This window comes from Struthio camelus, chromosome 2, assembly GCF_040807025.1.
Source record: "Struthio camelus isolate bStrCam1 chromosome 2, bStrCam1.hap1, whole genome shotgun sequence".
NCBI lineage: Eukaryota > Metazoa > Chordata > Aves > Struthioniformes > Struthionidae > Struthio > Struthio camelus.
In genome coordinates, this window is record NC_090943.1 from 147,331,091 (window position 1) to 147,349,058 (window position 17,968).

The 17,968-nt window shown below is 39.5% G+C and overlaps 1 protein-coding gene across 13 annotated transcripts in view; it reads left to right on the forward strand.

The window, feature by feature from the left end:
* The window catches only part of STK3 (serine/threonine kinase 3), a 159,662-nt gene extending 146,314 nt beyond the window's left edge, over positions 1 to 13,348 (forward strand). For 11 of the 13 annotated variants that reach the window (XM_068932953.1, XM_068932950.1, XM_068932951.1 and 8 more), the window contains one exon: positions 6,349 to 13,348. In XM_068932953.1, the coding sequence (XP_068789054.1) occupies positions 6,349 to 6,507 (159 nt within the window). In that variant the 3' untranslated portion in view covers positions 6,508 to 13,348. The remainder of the gene's footprint in view (positions 1 to 6,348) is intronic. The other 2 variants (XR_011139266.1, XR_011139265.1) reach the window with 2 other exon arrangements.
* Positions 13,349 to 17,968: the final 4,620 nt, after the last annotated feature.

The window sequence follows — 17,968 nt, forward strand, 5'->3', positions numbered from 1 at the left end:
CTTGTCTGACTTGTTGACTGAACATATTTTTAATTCTTCTTTCTCATAAATTCTCAAAAATAATGACAGTAAATGAGGTTCTTTTTATATCTATATAACCCCATGTTTCACATTTTGCCACGAGGAGGCTTGCTCTTCAGACCTGTTGAAATAAATGTTCTCCTTCTACCCCCTGTCCGAGTTGGCTTTCTTGTGGCAGATTGACCTACCCTGGTGCCAAGAGGGCAGGTATGCCAGCGAGACAGCTCTGACTGGTGGTTTAAACACTGGGGTGTTTAAATAGCTTGCTGCCTGATGTTGCCCTTCCTAGCTCAATATGATTTGACAAATAAGGACAGGACAAACAGCAGCTGTCGCCTTACAGATGGCAGTAACTTTCAGGGAAAAAATCCTTTTGCACATAGGCCCGAGAGAACTACTACATCAGTGAGATTCACAGGGTTTGGCTAGGAGTTTGCAGACCAGAAAATTAGGTTTAAAAGGCTCACTTTTTACCTTTTGGGTGCAGGCTCAAGTCCAACTTTTTTACATGATTAAATAGGAGTTTGAAATCATCAGTGGACCTCATTCCATAAGCGAAAAGAAAACTGCTCAGGAGAGGTAAAGAAACAGCTAGAATGGAGAGAAAGTAAGTTCCTCTTACCTGAGGCCGCTAACAATGCAAAACAATCCAAGGCATGCACTGGTTAAATCTTAGAAAGTGCTATGGGCAACACACTTTTGCAATTGCCATAGAAAATTATTGTTGTTAGCCATTCTGTTGATAGTTCATATTGCAGGAATTACTAGCAGATGGGAAAATAGATGACTCAGAATACAGTATTAGCAATCCATATTTTTTTAATCAAAGGCCTCTAATAAGGCATGTAGCATCTGTAAGATTCATTTAAGCAGTTGCTAGGAAGAATTTTTTTTTTCAAGTAAACACAACAAACTTAATACAGATTATTTTTTGATTGAATATCTATTTTCTTGACAATTTAAACCCTGAAAATATATTTGCTTGTTTTCATTGCACCAGCTTAATGGCAGTATCCCATAATTTAGTTTGATGGACTGGAGGTTTGTGATGGTAACTCATGCATTATGGAATTACTAATGAAATCTAATTTTATCATATTGAAAACATCACAGGCCTAGAGCTTTTATTTATCTCTGTTAGCTGTCAAGGGTGGATTAAGATTATAGTGTGCTACATCCACCAAAACTTTGGCTTTCACCCCCCGAGAAGTTTGGATGGCTACAGATATGTGCTGGCCAAGTGCAGTTAATGAGTTCCAGCCTCTGTCGTCCAGACCCCTTCACCTAAATTCATGGACTGCAAACGCCGCGAGTACCTCAGATGCGTTTCCTCCTCCCTGACTCTTGTGCTGGGAACAGGTGAAAGCCAGTAGCCAGGATTTGCATTGCACCGCTTGACTTGATGACTTCTGAAGGTCCTTTTTGGCCGTACGCTGTCTCTTTCCTTCTTAGCTGTCGCTACAGAACTCCAGCCTGTAGGCAGGCATGTGTATAGATTTTCCAATTGCCCGTTTTTGCCTGAAATTCCTTCAGTATGACTTGGCCATGGTTGCAAGCAAAATATATAGGATATGGTATGGTTCCTCCTACAGGTAAAAGAATTACTAGCTACAAATAATTATTCTTTGATTTGCTGAAAATACTGATCCAAATGAAGCTAGTCCACCTGGGATGCAAGAAGTTAGGCTGAAGCCTAACCAAAAAGTAAAAGTTGTCTCATTTGACTTGCTGGAGTTTAGTTCTGAAAGACGACCGCATGAGTATGTGAGGAAAGAATTCATTCTGTGTCATTGTTTGATGAAGACACGTTAAAAAAACAAAAACAAAAAACCCCAAAGGATAAGAATATTTTCTGCATAGAAAATAATCTTCTGATGAAATGCTAAAGGGCACTACAGGCCACATACCTTGCATGATAATACTACATTATTTTTTTTTGGCTACAAACTCATTTCTGCTTCTAAAATTACAAATAATAGTGATGGGCCTCCTCAACAAATAATAGTTTCCTCCTCCTTCACACAAGGAAAGTGTAACTATCTCTGGAGGGCTAATAGCTGTGATACGTGTTCTGATCTTGTCATTGGTTGTCAAAGTCCTGTAGAAACTTCAGTTTGCCTAATGCCTTGCAGGCTAATCCCAACCTTTGGGTTTTTAACCTATCCCAGCTTAAGATCTCAGTAGTGAAGAGGGTCACATTAAGCATTGTTAGCAAACTTTTCTTAATCTGTTCTGCTGCTTTTTGACTTACGTATGTAGCCTTTCTTGGAAATGCCTCTAACCCTATTACCAGTAAGTTGAAGAATGGGTCAGGAGGAGGCAAATGATTGGCCTGCCGTTTGCAAAAAGTCCGAGGTAAGGTGTACCGGGTTTCCACACTTACCTAGCTCCTAAGAGGAGCCTAAGCAGTGTGGCTGGGTTGCCTTTTCTAAAGATTATTACTAAAACTTGTGAGTATAGTACAGTAACAAATTTAGTTATGCTTTTATTTTGTGCTGATTGTCTTCAGTTCAAATCGATATTGCTTAAAGGATCTTCAGCCAGAGGAAGCTCTGGGGTGACAGAGCTCCTTTCTGCTTGGGCACCTTTCTACTGCAAGGATTTCCCCCTAAAGCAGTGAGAGGAGAAGGGAGCTGATGGCTCTCAGCTTATATTGCTGCGAGCTCCCTCTGTGAGGGCAGCTCTCAGCTGGCCTCTTTATAAGCAAAATCCATTTCCTTTGGTCCAGCAAAGCAGAGTAGATAATTTCATTCTGACTTGTTTGGGTGAAGCTATGGCTTGAGAATCCTTGAGCTTGTAGAAGAAATTATTCAATATTGTCTGGCTCTGGAGATTGCTCTGCTTTGTTTGCTCCCTCTTCCCTTAGCATTGTGCCTCTCTCTTCAGTTATTGGATTAACAAACATACCTTTCAGGAGAAAATATATACATTTTTTTTTTCCTCTGCACTCTTACTTCTGCTGGAAAACTGAGTATGCATACCCACTTTAGAAGATGATTTGTGTAAAACAGATAAACTCATCTATTTCTGGATATTATATATTGCTGTATGTAATGGATGCATTCGTGCTACTACATGCTCTAATTTGGCCTTTTGCTTCCCTAAAGCCATGTGATTACAAGGTGATATGAAGGGTGCCAGTGAAAGGAAATGCTTTTACCAGAAGCGTCATTCACCAAAAACTGCCTCTATCTTAAGAGTGGCTCATCCTGATACTAATTGTTTTGTGTTTGATGGCGGGTATTTGATCTCAGAAGGGAGAAGACTATTTCTGTTATTTGGAGTGGCAGGAATTGAACCATCCTCAGGGTAATTCTATTCTGATTACTGAAGTGCTACACTTTACAGCTTTTAAAAAGCTATCAAAATACCATATAAAGCCTTTCTGATTTCCTATAGCCTTCACAGCTGAACGCTCTACTCGGTCTTCCCATTAATGTTGGTAGCCGTAATAGTTATGGCAGGAAGCTATGTGGGAAATTATTTATGGCAGTTTGTGAACTGTTTGCAATTGGAAATAAATGAGAGTGTCTAGCTCTATCACTTTAAGAATTGGAATCAAAATATTTACTGATTAGCTAAATCAAATTGGTACCCTACAAAATTGAAAATTATTTCTGTTAGAATTAAGAATTAAATAAAAAGCTATTTATCATTCAGAGGACTAAACTGCATAGGAATAATTAAATTTCCTGCTTGAATTATTTTGCCACATGTCATTTGAGACCTTAGTCTGTTGTTGCGTGCAGCGTTTGGGCTTTTGCAGCCTCTAGGGTTCACTGGGAAATGTTGATAGCATGGATGGAAGTCAAGAAAAAATTACTTTGAAATTTGCCGTGGAGGCACACACACATGCACATCCCAGAATGGCCTGCAGCTTTTCGGTGGGATAAAGTGGTCTTCTGTAGTACATAGAGCACCATGGCCGGCCATTCCTATTTAATCCAGCATTTGATATCAGATAGGTGAGACATTCATTTTTTTCAGTTTCATAGTTTCCCTGTTTCTTGTCATTTACTTCTTTTGAATGACCCAAGCATTATGCATTGGTACAGATGAGTATTGCAGTTGCTTAGACCCCCTGGGTGAGGTGACTGAGATCATTCTGAAAGATGCTTGTTTTCTGGGTTTGAAAATTCAGTCTCTTTAATTTCCAGCCTGGCTGCCTGTGGTCTTTAAAGAGTATTTAATTCTGTTTGCTGTCTCCATTTCTTGATTGAAATTTAAATAAAAACTCACCCATCACATTCCTCGCTGACACTTTATACAAAATATTTTTCAACACAGAGTAATTATGCAATCACATGAGTTTGAGTCTACTACATATAGCGTAAGCCTAATGTCTACAGTGGTGAATCAGAGGGGATACCTGGCTACTCGAGCTGGTAGCTGGTCTGGCCCAGACGAGGTAGCGGACTTCGTTAATAACGGTCCTCACACAGCGTGCACATACAGAATTATGCATGGTGCCTTCCTTAGTCCATTTGCTAGTCCGTGGTGCCCCAAATACATTCCTCCTCTCATACATGCTAGAAAACATGGTTTTATTGCTCCTCTCATATGTGCTGCTTTGGAATTGGTTAAACAGGGGAATTGGCGCTCTGATCTTTTCCCGTGATACTGCAAATCTCTCTGACACTTCTCTAAAGCATATCTTCAGTGAGAAGTGTCTTTATTGCAACAGTTATATTTAGCAATTGGCCAAAAATGAATTGATTTTTTTCCTTTCTTTCCCTGAAAATGGAAACACGTTTTTCTGTAAGAGTCTTGGTGACTGAGGAATTATGATTCCTTTCCCCTATCCCTTCTCGCGTTTATCAAATGTGAGAAGCGTACCAAACTAGAGGATATTTAATTATCTGGGAAGCAACTCCTTCCTTCCTAAGAAGCCAAAGTTGTCATTTGTCCTTGGAGACACAAATATTACTCAATGAGCTACTAAGCACGTGTGAGATTGCTCTGAAGCTAATACTGGTGTGAGGATCTTTGGTCCTGGAAGGTGTTTTGACTTCTTGATTTGTTTGCCAAGTGCAAGGGGGATTGCCCTTGGCTGTGGGACCATAAACATCCTCACCTGGTTCCTTCTGAAGGAACAGCAGAATGATGCACATTTGCTGCTGTGAGGTGGCCTTGTAGAATTAAGAGCAGATTTTGCCTTAATTAGATATCTTCCCCTTAATTCACATGTTCATAGGAATTTCATTATTAAAATCGCATTGCATGAAAAATGGCATCTTTTTCCATATGTTCTTCTATGAATTTCTGATCTCTACTCCCTCTGTCTTCTGACTTTGTTATTCATTTACTATGTACAGTGTAGTATATTAGTAGCAGCCATAGCACTGGTGTTTGGACTATATGTAGCAATATGTGTTGCTAACTTATATGCCTCAGTTGCTGATAAAAATGCAGATCAAAAGTAGTATTGCGTTCCTCAAGGAAAACAGATCAGACTGTGTTGATAGAAGATTGCCCTAGATTCATGAACTACGTATTGACTCATTAGTGGGTTGATTCAGAAAATGTTTTCATTTTTTTTCTCCAAGTGGCATGCTTGTTTGTGGTGTCAGAATATTGGCAAACAAAATATAGATCGTCCCTTTCCTAGGATGAAATTCCATGTGCTATTTGAACTGTATTGATATCTTTCACACTTTTTGTCATACTCAATTTTACACAGAGTAATGAGTGAATCTTTGACAAGAAATAAAAAGGCAGAGAGGCACTAAATTTCCTTAGCAAAAAATACATAGGCCAGTCAAAGGAACAAATTGCAAATGCAGATATTTCCATGCAAGAACAGATAGGGCAGCAGTGCCTGAAGTGCCACGTTCGGTGGCCAGATTCCAGCCGTCTTCTTTGCAGTGTCCAGCAAGGCAGGGAGACCATTTATTTGTAAATGACCCATCAGTCTTTAATTTCTGTGCAAGTTCTGAGCAAGTAATGAGTTGATTAACACTGTCAGAAAATTTTTCTTTCTAAAAACGAGCTTGGTCAAAGCTAACTCCTTCCCATGAATTCAGGGAATTATTTCATGTATTATTTATACACTCTGGCAATTTCTTTGGCTAGTTATGGCAGCAGTCCCTTGAGGAATACAGGTGCCTTGTCATTCTTACCAGAAAGTACTTCTAAATATTTGTCAGAATATTACTTATAGCAGTTGTCTGTTTCTTAACACCTCTGTGGGAGACTAAAATTCAGTAAAAAGTATTTGATTAAGCGGTTTAATTTATATATATGAAAATATTTATATATATATTTTTATATATATTGTAAATATTTATTAATTTTTTTGTTTGTTTGTTTTCATTGATTGATTTACAGTTAAAGAATCTAAGTTTAGAAGAATTACAGATGCGATTAAAAGCTTTGGACCCTATGATGGAACGAGAAATTGAAGAGCTTCGTCAGAGATACACTGCAAAGAGGCAACCTATCCTAGATGCGATGGATGCAAAGAAACGGAGGCAACAAAATTTCTGAGTTTGTTTTACTTTTGGAGATAATGTCATGAGTCAGTGTGGACACTGGTGACTGTGTAAGTCTGAAGGAATTCTATTATGGCAGTTTTAAAAAAAAAAAAAAAATGCAACCTTTCAAATTTTCCTTCACAAACGATGACAATTGGAGCAGTGGAAGAGCATATGTATGGTATTCTGCAGAGGCAGTAAAACACATTACCACTTGTTTTATTTTCAAATGTTTAATGTAATAGAAGTTCAGTCTGTTACTTCTGAATCTTTTTTCAGCTGTATGGTGGCAATTTTGTGTTGTACGTTAGGAGCTGTGTTTTGGAGCACCTGGAACTATTTCTTGATTGTGCAACACTACAGAGCCTTATGTTGCAATATATTTTCCTTCCATTTAGTAGCATATTTATTATGTAATCTTTGGTTATCCTATTTATTTTATGCCTGTTTACTTTTTTTATTAGGAAGTATTAAGATAATACAGTGGAGAGCAGAGTCAGATTAGATAAAATTGGTGTTGCAGTATGATTAAAAAAAGCTCACCACTATATTGTCTTCTGAAACTCCAATTTCAGCAAGCACCCTAATTCAGGACAGCGCTTGAACACGTATCCAGTCCATTCAGATCAGTAAGATTTAAGCATAAACTAAATGATAGGCACATGCCTTGCTGCTGTCCTGAATCAAGGACTGTGGCTGCGGTTGAGCGATACAGTTGTTACACTAGAGAGCGTTCTTTTAGAGAGTATTTCTGTCGTCTTTACGCACACTGAATGATCTCATTAAACAGGAAAACAAGTGCCTAGTCGGTTTTGATTTACAATAATTCAGGAGAAGCAATAATTGCAGTGACTCCTACAATGTAAACTGCCAATTGCTATTGCAATTCTGACCAGTAGAAAACCCTATTTTGCACCCTAGTTTTATAATGAAGTAACAGCAACACTTTTTGGATTTTTTTTTTTTTGTTCATTTAATTTTTTATCACTATCTTGGGGGGAGAGGAAGTTATTAGTGGTTTCGTTTGGTTTGGTTTCACGTTATAGACATTAAGGCATAGTAATTTAAAAGCCAAAGAAAATCAAAATCAACTGAATACTGAAGCACTGAGAAGACGCAGCGTTTTGCAGTACTCTGCGGGTCCTGTCCTGCAGCCACAAAACATTCAAAATTCCTGTAGCCTTCTGTGGTAAATTTTGGGGAATCAGGAAGGCGGGATCAAGCCCTTAGTTCTTTTTACAGCTTTTCTCTCTGGTTCATGTTGTGTTATATCTAGTAGGTAGAATTTATCACATTGCAAGAAATAGTTCAGACTTAGCAGAAAATGTGATCCACTTTCTGAACAATCTACTGTGTTCTCTATTGATATCTTTATAATTGTTGCCTTTTGTGTAATTAATTTTACTGTGATAGTCATACTTTAAACAATACAGCTGAAAAGGTCTTTACTTGCAACCTTCAGCTGTTCATTTTTTAATGGTGACTACTGTATGGGCATCTTCTGTTAAATATTTTCTGGAAGTTAGTAATCATCTCATACCTCTTAGCATTTACTGTCATCATATGTGGACCATTCAGATGGGGCAGTGCAGATTTTGGAGACGGTGCAGTATATTATAGAGTTTAAGCAAAAGGGAAAAAAAAATTTGAACAGTTCAGCCTGTTACAGCCATGGTGGGACCAGAATTTGCTTTTGAGCCGTCTACAGCCATTGTTGTCGTTGTCATTCTGTGTGTGTGTTTGCGTGCACACCACGCTCTGACATGTAAACCTCAGAGTCAAATAAATTCTAACTGCGATTATTAGAACATCCTCATCCTCAGCTCTCTTTATACTTTTTAAAATAATGACCATCCCTTACAAAGAAACAAGAACACAGAAGATCCATAAAAATTATTTTAAGCAAGATAAGACACCTTGTAGTCTTATGCCTCACATTTATACAATGAAATATGTCAAGTAAAAAACAGTATAATCATATCACCATGTCGTTTGATTATAATCATAACGCAGCAAAAAAGTGGCAAGCCCCCCAATTAGTACTGTTATTTATTTAAAATTCATTTCCAGTTCTGAACTTTCTGTTTTCAGAAACTCTCTATTGTTTATATACAACAGCAAATATATGAAAAGCAGAAAGATTTAAACCATCAGGAGAGAAAAGTAACTTGTCTTTTGGTGGTGTGCCTTCTAAGCAAAGTGTCACTGTCCAGCACTCTTACTTGTGTCATTAGTAGCTGTCTTTTCCCTTACTCTCTTAAACTTTTCCTACCAAAGATAAGACACTGATTTTGAATAATGTAGCTTTGCAGCAGAATATACAGCGTAGTATAATGATCACAATTTTCATGTTTTGTGTTATGGAAATTTTTGCTATGTAGTGCACTAAATATTAAACAGCTACCCAGAGGCACTCCAGTAAAAGGCCATTTTAGACTAGAGCTGTTGCAGTCTGACATCTGAAAGATATCAGAAGATGAGGGACATGCTTTCTTTACTCCTGATCTGTCTGCATAGAAGCAATTTGAATAAATTTTGTGCACATGAATACATACAGCTCTGGATTATACACACGGGAAAAAAATCTGAAAGAGTGGAATAAATCAAAAGCCTAACAGGCCACTTAAAATGGCTGAAAAATAGCTTCTGCATAGCTTGGATGGATGCAGGAAGTTTGTGACCAAAGAATACTTCCACCAATTGATATAAAATTAGTAATATTGCCATCTGATATGGCACACTATAGTCAGTATAAAACTGTCCTTGGCTTCAGAAGCCAGCGTATCAGGCTCTAAATTAGATGCAAGAATAACATACAGAAATAGGTTTTGTGTTAAGAGATGGATACAATTTGTTTTTTCTTCTGTTTATATAACTGAATCAAATCCTCTCTATTAATGACTACACATCTCCACTGGTGGATGAGCATTCCTGTAAAGGAAAGCAGACAGTGAAATAAGATATTTTAAAAGCAAGACTTGCAGCAAATCTAATAGAACTACTGACAAGTTAACTTTCAATAAGATTTTAACCTAGTATTTTCTTGTTTGCTTCTGATTTTGTCTGTTTAGGTTAGTAAGAAAAAAAAATTTTGAAAAAATAATTAATTACCAAACATTTGTAATAAAAACTAGTTTCTTAGATATAATTGTCATCTTGTTGTTCATTCTAAGTGAAGCTAAATTATGTTAATAATAACCATTAAAGTTCATTTACATAGCCTTCCGTCATGCTTAAATTTCCTTTCTGTAATACTGTGAGCTCAGCTGTGAGCACAGAAAACCACATCTCTAAAAGTCAGATCTGGAAGGGTTTTTTCCTCCTGAAGACACTGGTGCAAGCTCCAGAAGTCTGGAGATCATAGTGGAAAAGAATAATAGGCCAGTCTAAGGACAGAAATCCTCAATATCGTGTAGAAGTCCCTCTCTGCAGTCTAAGCTTGCTAAAGGCCTAGTCCCGAGAGAGCTGAGCAGTACCCCAGCATGGTGAAGGTTGGAGGTATTGATAGATACCCTTTACTCGGAGGTATTAGCAGACACGAGCAGCTTTAGGTGCACCTTTGATTTTCTAGTGTAGTGAGAACAATAGTTGATGGAAAGTGTGCACTGGGGAAAGCTGCTGCTTATAATTACTTAGATTTGGTGCCATAGCCCATATCTCTTCAGATTTTTTAAAATTATTCACTCTTTTCTAAGAATCTGTCCATAAAGACCCTTTAGTAAAAGGGTCTCATGAACCAAACTCCTCAGTGAACCACAGTATATATGACGTGACAAAATTCTACTGCTAATATGGATTAACCTGACAGTTATTGGAGATTATAATTAGTTACTGTTTATCCACAATAAATAATAGCTTGTCTGTATTTGCCCAGGTAGATTCAGATGAGAGAACATAATGTGCAATGGCGCAGACTGCTTCTCCGTTCATCTGCACCGTACGTGGAGCTTAGAAACGGCTGGTTGTGAATGGCTCAGTGCCCGAGTACGGGAGACAGCTAACGTTAGCGACCCTTCCTAGGCGCTGGTGCTCCCAAACGGAACGTATGCTGTAAAACCGCTGTCAAACACTTCGTGTGCACGCTGCTTTATCAGAATGTGACATGATGAGGGTTACAATTCCTAAGTGTATACTTGGTTATAAAACTATAATTAAAAAGACCTTACAACATGAGGAAAGCCTTTATTTCTTTGCATTCATAAATATTAAGGGCTCCACCTTACTGTGGCTTTTTTTTTTCTGCACTTCAGAAAACAAGGAAGGATGTTCTGTAATGTCGTACAGCTAGTTGGGAAATTGGCTCAGGGCATTTTCTCTGCTGGGATATGCTGCAACAGTGTTATGCCCGCTCTTGCCAATGAAAGCCTCAGAGAAGACAAGTCTTTGGTAGCGCGTGGAGTTTCTTGCCGTATCTTTGTGCCAGGTGACATAATAGCTGATTCCTTTTTGGAGAAGGCAAAGTTGCACTGATGGTTCTTTGTAAAGTCATTAAGTTGCACTGGGGATGTGACCCATTAAGTTTGTTTTAAAATATCTTTTCTTCACAGAGTGTGTTTCCTTTCTCTGGTTAGTGAGTTTCCCTTATGGAAAAGGATTCCCATTTACATGTTTCCTCCTTTCTGCCCCACTGCCATCTGGGCCCATGGAGGGAGTTAACTGCAGATGATGGCTGTTTTGGCAGAGACTTTGCACGCCCCAGCCCTCGGCAGATATGGACAGAGCTAGTTCTATCAGGAGGGCTGGATGAGCTGGATCCTGTAGTCAGATTATCTTATAAACACTGTGCCCCACTGGAAACTGTTATCACCCTCCTCTGCTTCTCCAGTCCCTCCCTGCTGCGGCAGGGGCTTCCAGGCTCCCGGGAGGTGAGAGGAAGGGGTGCAAAGTGGTGCATGAGCAAAGGGGAGCAAACCACCCCATACTCACCTCGCCACCAAGGGAGGTAGCAGGAGTCTGGACGCTTGATCAGCATCAAACCAACGATTCTGGTCTGGGAAGCCTTACAGGAGCCAGCTTACCGTTTCAGGGACCAGGCCGCAGTTACGGGGCAAATGGCTTTTGATCCGACTTTGCTCCATTGGCAGGAATTCAGCATAGCCGTAGCTACTGGTGCAGACGTAGGCAGGGCCAAGGGAAGCCATTTGAAAATTGTACTTAGCCCTTAGAAAGGAAAAGGTTCCTTGTGCCTATTTTTATAGGGAGGTACCAGAAAATGTTTAGCGGCCCTTAAGAAACAATCTCAACATAGCAGAAGGGTCAGCCGATGATTGCTCCAGATGCTGCGCGATGCTGTTTTTCAGTCCAGTCGTGCTCTCCCTAGGCCTCTCAAGTTCTCGCTGTAGGCGGTGGGTTTAGCTTTGCTACAAGTAACAGTGAGGGCAGGAAGTCTGCATGTGCTGTAGGCCAGCACTTTAAGTTCTAGCTTGGTATCAGTACTTGTTCAGGGAAAATAGGCCTTTCTAAGAGCTGCAGCTGATTTGAGAGGGCATAAATTGGGCAGTAAGCAGGGAGCTGCCTGGAGCCAGCCAGCAGGAAAGAATCGGCAGGAATTAACATCATCTGAATCTGAGCTCAAACATTGACTGTTCTGTCACCCACAGTGGGTGAAACACATTAATGGTTTTTACCCAGGTATGGCAAACCCCAAGGACTTTCAAAATTTTCTTTCTTAAGTGTCAGGACTGTAGAAATTGAATTTGTAAATATGCAAGATAAGGTATCTGTATATATGTTTTCCTTTGTAAAGAGAATGAAACTACAGATTCTTTACTATAAAGAACTGGACTCTGCTCCATGTGGATGTTTCTTCTGAAGAGAGAGATTATATATTGCAAAATCTCTGCCTATCCAATTCCAAGAGAGAAATATAGCCCTCCTAATCATGTTTCTCCCCTCAAGGACAGGGGAAACTGACCCTTCAGTGCATCTTTCCGTACACAGGTGTGTGTATATACACACCCACAAACACACCCTCTGACCCTGTTCATTCTTTCGGTCACTTTTGGTCTCTGCGAGAACTGTCTCATGGGTAGATGTACGTGGCACTCAGATGTTTGCAGCTCTACTCTTTTCCCTCCTAAGCTCTTTCTGCAGCTCTGCACTCCTCGTGTACTTCCAAAGCTGTCATGGTTACTGTTAAGGAAAAAAACTCACAGCGAATGCATCAAAGAGGAAGACCAAAAGCTTTGGATTTGATTTATCTGACACTAAGCCTTTAGTGTGATGCATCAATTGATATTTCATTTTTATTACAGTACTATAGGATATACAGACTTAACAGCAAGAGGTGTCCTTTTGATCTCTCGTGGCACGTGAAAGCAGGTGTCATAGTCCAGAGATTATGTAGGTCAGAGATTATTTGAAGGAGGATTAAGTAGCATTACCATTTTTCTTAGCAACCATATCCAAATATATGAGATTCTTTTTCAAATTCAGGCCTTATTTTCAGAACGAAGTATTTGTTATATAGCCTTTCCCTGCTGAAACTATGGAAGAAGACGAGGGTTTTTTTTTTTAAATGTTTTGTGTTAAAAATGCAGAAGCAGATCAAACTCTGTGCTTAGAAATACAATTAATAAAATATCTTTTTGGCATTTCCTAAAGTCCAGAAAGACTTTTTTTTCTGTTAGTTGATCTTTACAGAATGAAATTTCTGAAATCATCCAGAGAATAATACGATGACTATATTGATATTCAATAATGTCGTGATTTATATTATATGCATATGTTTATCTACATGTATACATATCTAATTGCTTAATGCAAATCCAATTTACATCTGAAAAGTGAACAGAAGGCTATAATGCAGGAAGTATTGGTTCAGGTTTTTAATAAATGCAGTGGTGCTTCTGAAATGTTGCTTTTCTTCATTCCAAGAATCTCTGTAATCCTGTTAGAAACTCTGAAACTACCAAAAGTAATTTAGTAACCAGCTATGGGTATGTACCAGCAGGTATGGATGGACTATAACCCTGGAGTGTTTTCTTAACAGCCTGTTGTACTAAGCATGAATATCCAGCAATGACTGCTCAGAAATCCGGTAGCTATCAGGTTTGTTTATATTCTGCAGTGTAATCTGCCTGAAATTGCTGGCAGTAGTGTTGTATTAGATTTGATAAACCTGTTCCTTCTATTTAAAGAGTAATTATAACTGTGTTTTGTTGACACACAGGTGTTTAAACAGCCCCAAAATATGTAATTATTGGGATAAAGAATTAAGAATTTTTATGGTTGTAGGATGGGCAATACAGTAGCCCCACATCCCAACAATTAATGCAAATTTATTCCAAGAGTGGGTAGAAGTTTAAAGCCTTTTAAATGTGGTTAACATTCATTTATTCAGCTCATCAACTGACACAATTTTTATACATCTCATAGCACTTTTCTACAGTTACTGCCTCCACAAAAAGCACAATAGTTGGGTTCTATCTTGCAGCTCAAGTAGGAGGAAGTCTTATTAGCAAAGTGTTTGACTAATAATTTATTTTGTAGACAGATGCTGAACTAAAGTGTTTAGCTCAGCTCTTCACTCAGGAACAAGGAATAATGATTAAGTTATATTTAAGAAGAGATCATTCTGGTGTTTCTGAGCCATGTGCCACCTTCTGTCCCGATCGATGGAAATGAGCCTACTCAGTCTTGACTGTGCCTGAGCAGCTCTGATGTTCGTGCACCACAGCAAGCGACAGAAACGCTGGCCGTGCTTGGGCGACGGTTGCTTCACCTCCCCCTGTTCTCCCCCGTCCCCCCCGCATACGGAGGCTGACAATTTCGTATTTAGAGCTCCCATTCCTACTGCTGCCATCAGTGAGACAAGGCCACGCTTTGCATCTCTGATAAACACTCTATGCTTAAAATTTGGGGAATCTCCGCTTTGGGGAACCAACCTCAGATGTTTGGTCCAGACCTCTAAATTCAGCCATGCAAGGCATGGCTGTCCTGTAAGGAGACACACTGAGCGCTGTTTCAGCTGCAGCTTTGCTTTTGTTCAGATTTATTCTTTGTTTGTTTGTTTGTTTGTTCTAGTCTGTATAGGATTAATGTTTTATTTTAAAAGCTCAAGACCAAGTAGACTGATCTTTCTTTCACTGTGACTTTTTGCTGATGGAAAAGTGCATTTTGCTTTTAATTGTGTTCTCTGAGGAAGGAAAACTGTCAGATATCCGAGATATCTTGATTCTGGAAACATTAACTGTCCATCAAAGCACGTGGCCCTTCTCTTCTATGTTCTTGGTAGGTCTACATTGATCTCTCTTTGAATCTAAAGGGCAGTCACTTAAGACGTCCAGTGCACCTAGAAGCACCTGTCACATCCTACTCCCAGAAAGACTTGTGCCTGCTGGGCACAGTAGTGATTTCAGTGCTGTCCCCAGGGCTTTGATCTGACGAGAGAGCTCTGTTGCCCAACTCAGGCAGGTTGGGCTGGGAGGAAGCGAAGGACGCTTGCCCACAGCCCAAAGAAAATTGCTGTAGGGGCTGGAGATGTTGCCACTACAGCTGGGGTAGGAGCCAGGAGTGGGGCTGCCCTGGCTGGCCACAAAGGAATAAGGAAGGCTCTGTGCTCCGAGCATCTTTGCCCATGCCTGCCACTTAAAGCGTGAGCAACATTGCCCCATATTTATAAAGAATTTCCTGTATTGCAGTGGAGAAGTGTCACGCAAAAAAGTATTGTCCAACCTGCTAGCTCACCTGCCAGGTTGAACATAGCAGGATCAGAAAGAAGCTGCTTCTTGACTTGGACAGTTTGAGATGTTCCTCTTTCGGTGGCCTGCCTTGCCTCCCTGCTGAAAGTGCGTGAGAGAGGGAGAAGCAAACAGGGGAATTAAAGAAGCAATGACCTACTCTTCCAGCAGGTACTTGCAAGTGCCACCTGCTTTATTTTGGATTGTCTTTTTTAAAGTGTTCTCCCCCAGTGAATGCCAAGTGCCACTTCACCAGAGGAAAATACATTCAGGGCTCCTTCATGTTTTCAGGATAGGAATCAAAAAGTTCAAAAAGGCTGATGCTAACAGAGGCAGTAGGAAGCTGTGCCTTGCTATGGAGAGAAGAAAGAATGAGACAACACAGAGGAAAGGATTTTCCCCCCAAAGTAAACCACATTTTTGATGTATTATCTTTTTCCGTGCTTTAAAGCCTAACATATGAAAGTGCTGGCCTGAGATCCACAGTGCCTAGGCACTGGTATAATAGAAATAAATTAGAATTTATTTGGTAATCAAAAGGCTGGTATTTAATGGAGCTATGCTAGGTTGTATATGTTCAGAACATTGCTTAAAATAGAATGTGAATTTCAAGAATACCCTAGACGTTTAGGAGGATAACTTCCACTGAAAGGTGGCGGGACTTACATTCCTAAGTCAGATGATTCATTTTCAAACTCCGACCCCTAATTTTTCTGTGTTGTGACCCTACCACGCCACCCATTCGTCATGTGTAATGGGGGCAGCAGGAATACCACGTATCAGAATACAGCCAACAACTCAAGAGGGTCAGTCAAGAGGGATAGGACTTAAAATGGGGAGAACAGTGGCTGCTGGTAAGCAGACTGTGACATCTGAGTAATCGTAATCTTCCAAATGTGATTAAAAGTCATCTTTGAAGGTCAACAACGTTGTCACTAGCCTAGTCTGGCCAGAACTGCACAGACTCGTGCACTGCGCACAGCTCCTGGGCATGTGGTGACCACAAGCAGGCACTGCATTGGGCATCTCAAAGCAGACATTACTCTTACAGTGCCAGGTTTAGATGCACAGAAGAAATCAGCAGATTTATAGCAGGCTTTGCCCAATCCCTGCAAAACATGGCCCTGATTATTTCTGAATAGGGTTCAGCAAGAGGCCAAAACCCATTGGTAGTTTGAAAGGAAAAAGAGTAGGAGGTGCTGATGGCTTTTCTACTTTTGTGAGCTTGAAGTGTTGAATTTGTGTCATTGCCTCCTATAGCCAGATGGATGCATTTATTAAAGTGAAAACTTACATGATTTAAGGTTGTGTGTAAAGGCTGAGCAGCTATAAGGCAAACACATTTCTGTTGTGTCCACTGGGAGGTCAGTTTGAGTCTCAGCACCTGTGAGACAATTCTCCATCCTCTGTACTAGCAAGAGAAATACATGCAAGAACCAGGCATTCACCATGAGTGTTATACTATCTTAGGAATCGTTTCCTAGGCTGTTTGGAGGCTGCCTCTTCCAGTTGGTGACCCATAGTTTTGGATATGAGAGGTACTCTCATCAGCAATCCTTGATGAGGGTGGTGTTTCTTAAGAAACTCAACGATTGCTCTGGTGGCACATATATCATTAAGGCTATCTCTTAATCAATTAAGTAAAGAACTGTTGCTTTAGATAATATATTACCTCTTGTTAACCTAAGAAATTATTCTTGGGTGAGCATTGTCTTTTTGTTTGTTTGTTTGTTTGTTTGTTTGTTTGTTTCTTTCTTTCTTTCTTTCTTTCTTTTTTAAGGAAAAAGGCATAATCCATGGAAGATGGTTCAGAAACTGGATGGGAATGTTTTCCTATCTCTGCCTAAATTGTGGGCAGCTTGAAAGTAAGAGACAGGAGAACAAATAAATTTCTAGTGTAAGTTAGGGAAAGCCAGGTGGATAAATTGGAAAAGAATGAAGAATAACATGATGAGAAGAGAATAGTTCTGGCACACGTCTCATTGAGATATATGAGTGGTGACTGCAAGATGAACGTCGTTTGAAAGTACCATCAAATGTAGATTAAAGCCAGGAATACTGTGAGAGGAAATGAATAACTAGCACAACAAGAGCAGTTGCTCCAGAGGTGCTCTGCTGCTTATATGTGCACAGCTGGAGCCTCTAGGAAGGCATTTGTTTTGAAAGAGATGAAAGGTCACATCAAATTGATTTAGCACCTGAAAGTGCTATCGGTATGTTGCTTATTCCCTAATCTATGAGGTAAAGAACAAGAAGCTTGTGCCATTTGCTCAGCTGAAAAATGTGGGTCCCCCGCACCAATTAAAGGTATTTATAAAAAGGTAGCCTGATGTATCCTTTTAAAAGAAATCTATCTTCACAGTGAAATCCAGGCTTTTCTTCAATTATAATATATACTGAGAATATCTCAAAATTTAAATCAGTGCTGTGGAAATGTAGGGTTTTAATTTTTTTTTTTTTTTTTTTTGCATTTAATAGCCCAAGGCTGAATTCCTGAGTGTGTTGCACACCACTGGAACAAGATATGGAGTTCAAAGGACACCAGATACAGTAGTCCCCTGCAATCTCATAAAATTCTGTGCAAATAGATACAAATATTGAGGTATTAAAATTGAAAACTAAATGCAAAGTTCTTTGTTTTTAAGCCTGCAGTGTGAAATTGATCATACTGTACTGTGCAAAGAAAAACCTAATTGCGTTCAAAATGGGTAAGATATTCTGCAGGGAAGGAGAATTAGCAATTCATGAAAAATATGTGAATAATAAAATGGGCAATAATACAAAATCTGAACA